Here is a 12,293-nt window from a genome sequence, read left to right as displayed (position 1 = left end):
TACTCGACAAGTCCTGTAGCCTCTCTGGGCCTCTGTTCCTTCATCTGTAAAGTGGGCATAATAATAGTACCTACTCAGCGGGTTCATGTGAGTTTAAACTTTGCTCAGAGCAGTCTCAGAACAGAGTGAGTGTTCTAAGTGTTGGCTGTTACTGTTTGGGAGGGAAGAGCTATTGTATTGGGTCCTGTATGGGCCAACATTTACTTGTAAATGAGAGTTTTAATTTATCTCCCTCTCCCAGGTGGTAGACTCCCGTTCTCTCCGGACAGATGCTCTCATTGGGGAATTCCGGGTAATTATGTATTTTTTTTGAAAGCCGTTAGTTGTTGCTAATTCATGTTACTGGAGATTCTGTAGGTAATGTGCAGAGGCTGGTACTTTGGGGGTCCTGTTCCTCTTGGTCAGTGTTGGGAAATACAGTAAAAATAAAAAAGACAAGACAAAATCTCCAAACTCAAAAATCCTCTCCACCGAGGTCGTAGAGAAAGAACAGAATTTTATTATTGGATACGTATCAATCCAGAAGGTGATGCCCATGACAGGCTATCCACTAGGAGATTGTAAAGGCAGCAAGAAATCCTTTACACCACTGAGAAATCCTTTACAACCCACCCCTTACCTGTTCGCAGGTAAGTAGTTCTCACGGCGGACAATGGACAGCGCCCTCGCCATGCACAGTTCATCCTCACCACCTGGTGATGGGTTGACCATCGGTGTTAGCTAACTGACTTTCTCCAGAGGGAGAAACAGAAAAGCTTGCATTTTTGTGATGAGGGTTTTTTTTTTTTTTTTTTTTATACAACTTGGACCCAGGCCTGCGCTGAAGGCCTGCCCTTCCCTTCCCACAGAAAAAGCAGAGAAAATACTTATATTTATAAGGTTTCCAAGGTAAATGATTTGACAGAAAGAGTGGAGAGGGAAATCTTTTCCCTTATGTCCAACGGGGGAATTTGGCTTCTTATTCTGATTCATATCTGTCCTTATATCTGGACAGACAGTGACATTGGTGGTTAGGTGGCCTTCCCCCTAATTCTGACTCAGGCCAGGGTGACACCGGTGCTCTGGCTTGCAAGTGGAGTCCAGATGTAGAGTCCAGGGGGATCAGGGTGAGACACAGGGGAGATGGGGGAGCCTGCCCTCCCCATCCCCATTTGTCCCATACAGTCCAGAAGCGAAGAGTGTACTTTAGAGAACCAAGGACTGACTAGGACTCAGCTCCCAGGGAGGCATCAACAAATCTCAGGAAGTAAAGGCAAGTAGCTAGCAATGGAGACCTTCACGAATGGTGTTTTAATGCAAACCTCACTGATTTTCTCATTTTTGAATCTTCAGGCATTTATCAAATGGAAGAAGGAATACAGGCTTATTTTAACCTCCTCTTGCTATCGAAATAAAATATGGCCCCTTCTCTGGGAATTAGTCACAAGACAAAAAACGAAAGCAAGTTTTCTGGAAAAGCAGTTATTAAAAAAGAATGGGATCGGACCTGGGTCATTCTGTAATGAATGGGGTTCTATGTCTTGAGTCTCTAATCTTTGAAGCATATCCGTAGTCTGAGAACCCAGAGGTTAAGGTAAAAAATTGTTTTCTTTTTTTCTAATTATGAAAGTAATCCATGATCAAATTTTTTAGAGCGATTTTAGGTTCATAGCAAACTAGAGTGGAAAGTACAGAGTTCTCACCTATCTCCGGCTATCCCCGTGCACAAGCTCCCGGCCTATCCATGTTCCATTGATCTATGGATTTTTATAGAAAATTATAAAATATAGGAAAGAAAAAAATAAAAAAATAAAAAAATAAAATAAAACTAACACCTAAGTCTACCAGCCAGAGAGAGCACAGTCACCCTTCTGTTGTGTTTCTTTTGCCCGTTCTTTCCTATACGCCAATGAACCTTACCAAACTTTGAACATGTATTCTGCACTTTTTCCACGTAATGTCAGCTGATGAACATTTCTCCATGTCTCCAAATGATCTTCAAAGCATGGTTTTTAATGAAATGACATAATGTACCATCTTTCACTGAACGCTCCAAGGGCAAGAGTTTGACTTGTGTTTCTCGGTTTAATTTCAGATGGACGTGGGTACCATCTACAGAGAGCCCCGTGAGTCATGTCCTCATCCCTTTGGCCATATCCTTGCATTTTGGTTCTGGAGAATGTTGGGCACAGCCCTTTGGGACAATCGCCTTTTTCCCTTGGGGGTTTTAGACTTTAGAGGTAGAGTCTGATCCTGGAGATGAGAGCCGCAGGAAAGAAGAGAAGGCAGGCTTCCATCTTCCAAGTCACCTAGGCCCTTAGAGAGATCAAACCTTCTTATGGGTCGTGGCTGGCCCAGCCAGGGATGCTAAATTTGGAAGGCCCCAAGCAAATGTTGTTGGAGATGAAGTCCCCTCTGACAGGGGTGGGCCATTTTGATACCAATCTAGATTTCTTCACACCCTGGCTTTTGGTCTGGTCACTTCCTGAAAGGGAGGTAAATGGCCTGGGGTCTGGCTTTGGCAGACTCTTCTTGGCCTACATGAACACTCAAAGTCTGGCCCCCATGTCCCTGTGAATAAATCCGTCATCACCCAAATGTAGTTGGCCCCGGGCTCTGGAAGTGGTGGCAGACATGGGTCCTTCCAACTCTGCCCTCACCAATGGATGTTGTCTCTCTTAGGACATGCCTATCTGAGGAAGTGGCTGCTCCTCTCGGACCCTGACGATTTCTCTGCTGGGGCCAGAGGTTACCTGAAAGCAAGCCTCTGTGTTCTGGGGCCTGGAGATGAAGCGCCTGTGAGTACATTGCGGGGGTCCTCCTCACAGCTCCTCCATCTATCAGGAGATAGAGGGAGAGGGAGAGGGAGTCCCAGCATACTCGGCGTGAGCACAGAACCCAATGCAGGGCTTGATCTCAAAACCCTGAGATCACGACCTGAGCCAAAACCAAGAGTCAGACGTTTAATCACCTGAGCCACCGAGGTGCCCCATCTATTTTTTTTTTTATTGCTTTTTACAATTGAGATGTAATTGACATACAACATTATATTAGTTTCAGTCATATAATGAATAAACGATTCATTATTTGTATACATTGTGAAATGATCATCACGGTAAGTCTAGTTACCATCCATCGCCTTTTGAAGTTTCAAACTTTTAGGATCTATTCTCTCAGTAACTTTCAAATGCGCAACAGAGAATTATTAACTAGAGTCTCCGTGCTGTGCATTATATCCTCGTGACTTTTACTTACCTGATAACTGGAAGTTTGTACACATTGACCCCCTTCCTCCAGTCCACTCTCCCCCACCCCCTGACAACCACCAAACTGTTATATATTTTTCTTTTTTGCAAAAGTGAGATCATTCTCTATATTCTACTCCAAGTTGAATTTTATCCCCTGAGAATATACCATTATCATCTTTACACACCAGTAAGTCAAGCTCGAGTTGGAGATGGGAAGAATGAGATAGGTGTGCAGACCTGGGGAGGTATCAGCATCTTTTATGTTTGGCAAGAAAGAAGGTTGAGAATAGCCGTGGGAGAGGGAGGAAGGGTTAATTCCAGGTAAAGGAAGGACAAAAGAGCGCCCAGCTCTGTAGAACGTCATTATACTCAGAGGCCTGGAAGAAGGTGGGCGGACAGCCGAGGTGTTGGGCGTGGGGAGGGCAGGACTAGGGGAAGCGCAGGGCCAAAGTAGCTTGGGGATCGGGACATGGCTGGCGGTGCTGGGTGGGGAGGGTGCAGGAGTGCAAGGCTTAGAACTGGTGAGGGGGACGGAGAATAGGGAAGGGGTAGGGAACGCACATTTATTGAGCACCTGCTGTGTGCCAAGCTGTGTTGGGAGCTCCTCTCTGTGTGAGTGGGAGATTGGAGGAGGCAGATAGGTTGCAAGCTATCTTCAGAGAAGGGTTTCAGTGGTCAAGGTTTTGCTAGAGGAGTGGCCCTGAGTGGCTGGAGGTTCCAGTTGTGACCATACCTCTAGTAGTGGAAAGGAAGGGGAGACTAAGGGGAGCTGCTGGTGGAGGAAGGGAACCTTGTTGGCGAATGACTTGACCACACTGATGTGGATTATCTTATGGGAGAATTGGAAATCAAATAGGCAAGTGTTGAGGCAGGTGCTGAAGTCAGGAAGGAAAGGTGAGCACTTGTCCTCGGCTTGGTGGATGGTGTCAGTGAGAACCAGGGGAGAGAGTGGCGCAGGGGGTGATGGGGTCTTTGATAAAAGACATGGTGGAGTGATGGGGGGTGCAGGTGCAAGGTGTGGCCTTCTCTTCCCAGCCTGGGATGGCCAAGAGGAGAGGGAGAGGCAAGAGTGGGGAAATCAGATCTCCAGGGGAGAAGAGTGGTAGGAGGCAGAGGGCAAGTTATATGAGAGTCAGGAATAGGAGTTGGCTGATGACAAGGGCTCAGAAAGTCACAGTGGAGGGGGTTGGGGATGGAGAGCGCAGGGTTCTGTGCTGTATGGGGGGCTGATGGAGCTCCAGTGGGCAAGCCCCACCTAAAAAGACCTGTCCCTCTCTTTTGTCCCATGCAGTCCCGTCCTGTTCTGTAACATGTCTTTCCAAACATCATGCCATCTTGCTCCTTCTCATGGCATCTCTGAGTCTATCACCCATCTCTAAAACATTTCTTCCTCTTCTTCCTATGAATTGGAACCTTGCTTTTTTCTGATAAAGCCACTTCTTTTGAAACCAACTCAGACAGAAGCCCCTACTTTCTGCTCCGACTCTCCGTGGGTTCTGGAATGGGAGGAGCAGCCAGCTTCGGTGTTCCCACTGCAGCCTTCCAGCCGGCGGCTCTTCCCAACCTCAGCACAGCCTCCTCCTTTAATTACAGGCTGCTTTGCTGTTTGTTTCTCCCTCTCTGGGCTATTACCTACCCCTCGCATAGGCAGAGCTGGTCCAGGGGCATCCCTGCTTCCCGATTCTCACCTTCGCCATTGTCCTGAGGTGTGACATATCCTCACTGATGAGCCACCGACATCTGATTTTATTTCCTTTAAGACCCTGAGTTCAGAAATCCCTCTCTCCACCACTCTGTCACCCCTGCTGCAAGACAGTCCTTCCTCCCTGGCATTACAGTACTCCCCCACCCCCCCCACCAGCCTCTGCAGGTTATCGCAATCCATTAGTGCCCTCCTGCCACGCTCTCCCCTCCTCCAGCCTGGACGCCATCCTCCACCACAGCTCTCACCACGTGCTTCCTGGCCCCATAGTAGGGGTCTCCTGCCACACCTCAGGACCCCACCATCCCTCACTGTTTACACCATTCCTTGGTCACTTTCAGTGGCAGAAGTCACCTGGAGGTGCTGGCTAGGTGAACATGGGTGCTATCAACCTCTTCTCTTACTTGAGTGTGGTTTACTCCTTGTCGCATTTGCCACAGTGCTGTTTCCAGACTTTGCTCTCTTTCCTAAGCCTCATTCTCTGCCTCCTGAGAGAGGCAGAGCTGCACAGTGGTGAACAATAGAAACTCCTGAAGCTCCTTCTGTCCTCATTTCTGACTTCATTTGTCTTTTCTCACTTCCCCAGCTTCCTGCCTCCTTTGCCCTGTGCTCCAGTCCTCCACCATCTTGTTCTCCCTGCTCTTCCTGGTGTCTTCTCTTCTGCCCTTAGACCTGTACCGGGCTCAGGATTTCCCTACCTTCAAACACCCTCGCCCACTTCTCTCATTTCTCCCCACTGCTCTTCTCCAGGTTGCTTGCAGTTTGCTTCCAGGCATGACCAACTTCATCAGGGGGCATGCTGGGTACCTCTTCTCTCCTCCTCTCCCAGCTGCTCATTCCTTCTCCTCTTCATGAGGATTCCTATCTTTCTTCCCTGAAGCCTGGAAGGTCCTCATTGCCAACCTCCAGGAGCTCTTCTCTGCTATTAATCCTCTCTGTTCCTCCACAGCCTTTGATTCCAGAGCCCATGACTTAATTCATATTCTCTTCTCCCTTAGCATGGGTGATTTTCCCTGATTCTTGCTGTTTGTTTGTTTGTTTTATGGATCTTTCAAATTCAGTGGCTTAATAAAGTTCCCTTGCTTGCCTCTTTGCTGTGTCCTTGACCCTCACTTTCATGGAGCCCATCTCTGTCCACATGAGGCTCCTAAATTGATCCAGCTTGGATCTTTGGAGCTCTAGACACTCAGTTTCAGTTGCTGAGTAATAAAGCCATAGAAACATGTCCCTTAGGCCCCTCTAACTTAACATAGGAAAACTCGTGTTCATCTGCTGCTCACCTCCCATGATCATGGCCATCTTGTGTTAGGTGACATCTTAGGAAACGGCACCATCATCCACTCAGTCTCCTAAGCTAGAGTCCTTTCATTCCTCAACCCTCAGTCCCACATCTGTCAGTCCACATGCACGTGGTTGGTCAGTCTTGTAGGCATGATCACCTCCGAGCATACTTCTCTCTCCCATCCCAAGACCGGAGTCTGAGGTCATGGTCCCCTCACATCTCCCCTGGGCCCTTGCGTGAATTAAGATACAAGTTCAGCTGCTGTAACAAAGATACTCTGAATAATAGGCATTAAGGAAGATTGAAGTGTGTTTCTGTCCCTCATAAGTGCCTGGGGAGGCAATCCAGAGCTGGCACGGTGCTCCTGCAATGACCAGAGATGCAGGCTCCTGGTCTTCTCCCTGCTATCTTCATCATGCAGCTTCCATCTCATGGTCCAATATGGTTGCTGCATTTCCCACCATCGGGTCTGTATTCCAGATAGTGGAATGGCAGGACAGGAGCTTGCTTAAAGGTAGGCTTTCACTGTGAGACGGTGAGCTCTGTGCAGGCAGTACCTCTGTCTACCTTGTTCACTGCTGCATCCCTCCTCCTTCAGCACAACCTAGTCATCACTCACTGACACTAAACACTTGTTGAGTGAACGAACACATGTTACTGAAGACAGACAGGCCAGCTTAGACCCGTCACTTCTGTACTCTTAGGAATGGGTGGAGCAGGCAGGAGACCGAGATTCTTGAATGCCTGCCATGTGTGTTTACACATTATTGAAGTTGATCTGTCCAGCAGTCTGCAAGGTCAGTGTTACTCTTTCCACTGTCCAGGTCGGGGAGTTGAGTCTCAGGGGGAAGGATCCTGCCTGAGATCACACGTTAGTAAGTAGCAGGGTGAAAGCTACCTTTCTTCAGAATGCACCATTTAGGGGGTGTTGGATGAAGAAGGGGAGTTATTGTGCTCACGAACTCTTTAAGGCATCACATTTGGTTGCATTGTAGCTGGAGAGAAAGGACCCCTCTGAAGACAAGGAAGACATCGAAAACAATCTGCTCAGGCCAACTGGCGTGGCCCTTCGAGGAGCCCACTTCTGCCTGAAGGTCTTCAGAGCTGAGGACTTACCGCAGAGTGAGTCTGGCATCTTCCCTGGGTTGGAGGCCCAAGACTGACATTGGGAGCAGAGCCCCTGGGCTGGGGAAAAAGTCACTGGATGGTGGAAGGCCTCAGTGTCTCCACAAGTGAAAAACATCTGTCCTCTTGGTGAGCCGTTACTCCAGTTTGCCTGGGATGGTCCCAGTTTCAGCACTGCAGGCCCCCCATCCTGGGAGACCCCTCCGTCCCCGACCAACTGGGGCAGTGGGTCACACTCACTGTGGCCATATTCCCAAGAGAGACAGGGTGGCCCATGTCTGGTTTCTCCCAGTGACTGGCCCTGCACTGGCCCCATCCTGTGGGCTCAGTAAATGCTGGGGGAATCACGCTGAATATTTTAAGTCGTGGGTGTTTTTCTAGACTGCATGCTAGAACTGCCCGGGGACCTTTAAAGGGGCTTTAAAGACGCCGGGACCTCTCCTCCGGTGTTTCACGCTGACTGGGTTTGGAGTAAGGCTCACACACGGGTCGTTTTTAAAGGGTGAGCTCCTGTTTTGAGGCATTTATTAGCCTAATCAAATGTTTCAGTCCATAGCAGAGTCAGTGAGAGCGTTTGCAACTTAGGCCCTTGTTTATAAGTCTTGCATAAAGCTAATTATTTGAGGGTTTGCTCACCCCTTTGACTAATGACTCAATAAAAGAAATGCATTCCTTCTGTACAAGCTTAATGGTACCCAGATCATGGGGAAAACCCTTAAGAAAGTAAATCGTCATTAAAATGCATGCTTAATAACCTTCTTCATTTGTTGGTTGAAAATATGCAGAAGGGAGGCTGGTGAGCTCCCACAGGGGACTGGGGAAATAGAAATGTTTGCTTTGTTCAAGGTAAATGTGCTTTATATTTAATTCTCTGCAAGCTTGTTTAAATATAAATAAAATGAACTAGGTGGGTAAATAGGACATAAATATTTGCTAATTGTTGTTATCTTTTGTATTCATGTAGACAGCAGCTGGTGTATAATCTCTAACTGTCCCCCTCTCTTACATATGCACGTAGATATCTATACAAGCCATTAATACACATAGGCACTTATCCGTCTCTCTGTATATACATTTAGACATAATATGACTAATTCAGTAAAATATTGGTTTGGAGCACCATAGATTAAAATTCTTTTAAAAATGATTGCATTTATTCATTTGACAGAGAGAGAGAGAGGGAGCACAAGCAGGGAGAGTGGGAAGGGGGGAAGCAGGCTCCCTGCTGAACAGGGAGCCCAATTCAGGGCTTGATCCCAGGACCCCACGATCATGACCAGAGCTGAAGGCAGACACTTCTTCTGGTAGATCTGTTCAGAAAGTCCTTGAGAGCAGGGGCTGGTGAACAAAGCTGTTTGGGCAGGGTCAGGGCTGCTGTTCTGGGAGTCCCCAGGCTGTCACAGACGCCACAGCATCTCTCTCACAGAGTCCCAAGACTGTTGGGAGACAGGTAGCTGGAAAGTGAGGTTTTGGAGGTTGGATAGCCGGTGGGCATTGACCAGTGTGTTCTCCCCAGTGGATGACGCCGTGATGGACAACGTGAAGCAGATCTTCGGCTTTGATAGTAACAAGAAGAACTTGGTGGATCCCTTCATGGAAGTCAGTTTTGCGGGGAAAATGGTAAGGAGTAAGGAAGCAGGAGGATTCTTTCCGGAGTGGACCGCTGGGGGTCCCCGTGGATGGTGTTGAGCAGAGTAAAGGACATGAGGTGCACACAGGCAGCCCTTGGTGCGGCCCTATCAGAAGGTGCACCTGGGCGGGGTCTCCCTGGGGGGCATACGGTGAGACACTCACCCAGGCCTGGCTCTCTGGTCTGCTTCAGTATCTGGGATGGGTGAGAGACATGGGGAGGACAGATAGACAGCGGATAGATAGAAGAGTGTTTGGGGGAAAATTAAGCACTGGCATGGAAACCAGAGAAGGCATAAAGATGGGGGAGCTTAAAAAAAGTGGCAGAAACATAATGATTATTTTTAAAAAGCTGTGGCAGAAGTTGAGCAGAGGAAGTCCACTCCGTGGGAGACCTGGGGATGACTCACACCTCTCTTACTTGCAGCTGGCTTTTGTGCCTAGAGGCAGGGATGCTGCTGGGGCTCCTGTGGGCCCCCTTCTAGCCCACCCCAGGCAGGCAGACCCTCCCCAGCCTCCCCTGCCTGTCCCACAGGCTCTCCCGGGCTTCCGGCTTCAGCCTTGCCCCTCTGCGGAGGACTCCCACAGCTGTTTCACTCTGACATCCTCTTCAGCCCCATACCTCCCCAGGTCTTTGTGCATCCCTAGTGCCCCTTGGGCCCTGTAGAAGACTCATCTGTCCCACCTGCCCCACTTCCAGGAGCCTCCATCCTACCCAGGTACCACTGTGAAAGGCAGAGAACATGGGCCTGCCTTGATTCTTCCCTCTTTTTTGACCTCCTTCCAACAAACATCCCCCCTCCTCCTTTTGATTTCAAACGTGTCCCAAGGCCATCCCCTCCCTTCCACCCACTGTCATCTGTTCATAAGACTACACAGCAGCCTTGGGCTCATTCTCTTCTCTGGGTTCTCCCCATAAAAGGCTCCAGAATAATTACCCTAAAACGACTCTGTACAATGACGTTCAAGCCGCATAATCCGGCTGACCAGGTCCTGCCCAGCTGAACTTTCGGACCACATCTCCTTGGCCTAAGTCAGTTCTTAACGGTGTTTGTGCGAGTAAGAAAATGGCGCCCCCTTCCGGGAACGCGCAGCTCTGCAGCCTGGGCTTGGAGCGCGGGGTTGGGCGGGGTTTCAGCCACAGGGGCTCCCTACCCGCACGCTTGGGTGCGAACAAACTGCACAGCTCACACAGTGGCCTTGTGTCCTCTTGTCTGCCCTGTCTCTTCTTTCCCTTATTGGTCACACCTCTAGCCTTTGCCCGTTTCCTTCCTGCCCCCTTCCCCACAAAGTCCAGCATCTTTCAGGGTCCAGCTTGCCTACCCCCACGGGCCCGAGGCACCCCTAGTTCGGTCCTCGGCGCCCCACAGTGCCCTAGGCCCTCTTTTTTTTTTTTTTTTAAAGATTTTTATTTGTTTATTTATTTATTTGACAGAGATCACAGGTAGGCAGAGAGGCAGGCAGAGAGAGAGGAGGAAGCAGGCTCCCTGCTGAGCAGAGAGCTGGATGTGGGGCTTGATCCCAGGACGCTGGGATCATGACCTGAGCTGAATGAAGGCAGAGGCTTAACCCACTGAGCCACCCAGGCACCCTTTCCCTAGGCCCTCTTTTAGCTGGTTTTCCATTCCGTTCCCATAGCTGTTAGCGTCTGTTTCTCCGACTTGTGGGCAAGAACCTGTTCTTATTTAGTCCATGACCTCAAAGCAGAGACTGCGGTAGAAATTGTGGGAAAAATGACAGATCAGGTGGGCGCAGACTGCCTCCCCACACTGCGCCCAGAACCCCTGCGAGGGGGCTGCCTCTGAGATGTGTCTGACCGCAGGGAGTTGGCAAGGGTGGGGGGCAGGGCCCTCTGAGGTTGTGCCAACCTTGTGGAGAGTTCCATCTGTCGCAGAAGCAGGGCTGGGAGAGCCCTGAGTCAGATGGCTTGGAAGTTGACGGGAAAATCGGAACAGGGCAGAGGAGAGGGTCTGAGAATCTGAACTGGGTGGCCGGAGGATGGGCGTCCCAGGCGGGCTCCCCCTTTGCTCCCCAGGCAGAAGTGGGGCAGGGGAAGACAGCCCGCAGGTGTTATAGGACAACTGGAGAGAAGTTTTAAAAATTTGCGTTAAACACTAAAAGCTGACGGTAGTGATGGAGTGATGTAGTGATGTAGTGATGGAGGCGGTGTGGGTTCCTATTTATAGAGCACTTTGCAATTTTCCTTTCACTTAATCTTTTCTTAGATTCATTTTGAAAAGGAGCTGGCATCTGCCATCCCATCCCACCAACAAAGGCGGGCCCCTGAGGTGGGCGGGGATGGGGGTGTCCTCTCTGATGCCCAGACTCACTCCCCACCCGTTGTTTCTTCTTTTATTACTGACCTACCTGTTTACTAAGCCATTTTGAAAATCACAGAAAAAAGTAAATAAAATGACCCATAATTCACCATATAATGTTCATTTTTGGTGCCTGTCTTTCCAGTTTTTCCCTTGTGTATAGGTAATAGGCATTTTCCCCCTGACTCTTCATTTTGAATATTTTAAAACATCAAGAAAATTTAGAAGAATTTTTGGATGAACACCCTGTGCTCTGTATGACCTACACGTAAATGAAGCAACTGCTAACATTTTGTTGCATTTGCTTTCTATATATAGGTACTTTTTTTTTTTTTTTTCTAGCTGAATCATTTGAAAGCTAGTTGCAGACTTTATTCCTAAAGGCTTCAGCAGGGATCCTGAGAAGAAGAAAATTCTTTGTAACTACAGTAACATGATCACACCTACGAGATGGAACAGTCATTCCCTAATATTAGCAGATTCTGGCTCATATAAGTTTTCTCTGATTAACCCAAAAATGTCCTTTGGAGCTGGCTTCATTTTGTGCTGATCTAAGACCCAACTAGAATTCATGCTCTGCATTTGGTCCTTAGGCCTCTACAGTCTCTTCTGTAACTGCCCCTCCTGACCTTCCCCACCTACCCCAACCATTGTTCTCACCCCTTGACTTTTTGAAGAGCCCAGGCAACTTGTCCATGTTCTGAATTTGTCAGATCGTTTCCTTCTGGTGTTGTTTAAGGTGCTTTCTCTGGCCCCTGCATTTCCTATAAACTGGAAATCAGTCCTCAGGACTAGATTTGTTTCAGATTCAGTATTTCAGCAAGAATGTGTCGTAACGACGTTGGGTGCACCATGTTGCATCATGACAAGAAGCAGTATGAGGTTGTCCCATCACTGGTGATGACTATCTGGTCATTTGCTTAAGACGGTGATTCCGGATCTCTCTCTTGTCAAAATACATGCTCCCTTTTGTACTTTGCAAGTCATCTGTGGGCGATGTCTTGGCATCG

The 12,293-nt window shown here is 48.7% G+C and overlaps 1 protein-coding gene across 24 annotated transcripts in view; it reads left to right on the top strand.

Moving 5' to 3' along the window:
- The window catches only part of DYSF (dysferlin), a 203,920-nt gene that overhangs the window by 54,294 nt on the left and 137,333 nt on the right, over positions 1-12,293 (top strand). For all 24 annotated transcript variants that reach the window (XM_047743874.1, XM_047743882.1, XM_047743880.1 and 21 more), the window contains 5 exons: positions 242-292; positions 2,075-2,105; positions 2,662-2,777; positions 7,207-7,333; positions 8,853-8,956. In XM_047743874.1, coding sequence (XP_047599830.1) covers positions 242-292; positions 2,075-2,105; positions 2,662-2,777; positions 7,207-7,333; positions 8,853-8,956 — 429 coding nt within the window. The remainder of the gene's footprint in view (positions 1-241; positions 293-2,074; positions 2,106-2,661; positions 2,778-7,206; positions 7,334-8,852; positions 8,957-12,293) is intronic.

Source organism: Lutra lutra, chromosome 9, assembly GCF_902655055.1.
Source record: "Lutra lutra chromosome 9, mLutLut1.2, whole genome shotgun sequence".
NCBI classification, from domain to species: Eukaryota; Metazoa; Chordata; class Mammalia; order Carnivora; family Mustelidae; genus Lutra; species Lutra lutra.
The sequence above is the reverse complement of the archived record's forward strand: the minus strand, read 5'-3'. Positions and strand labels throughout refer to the sequence as shown.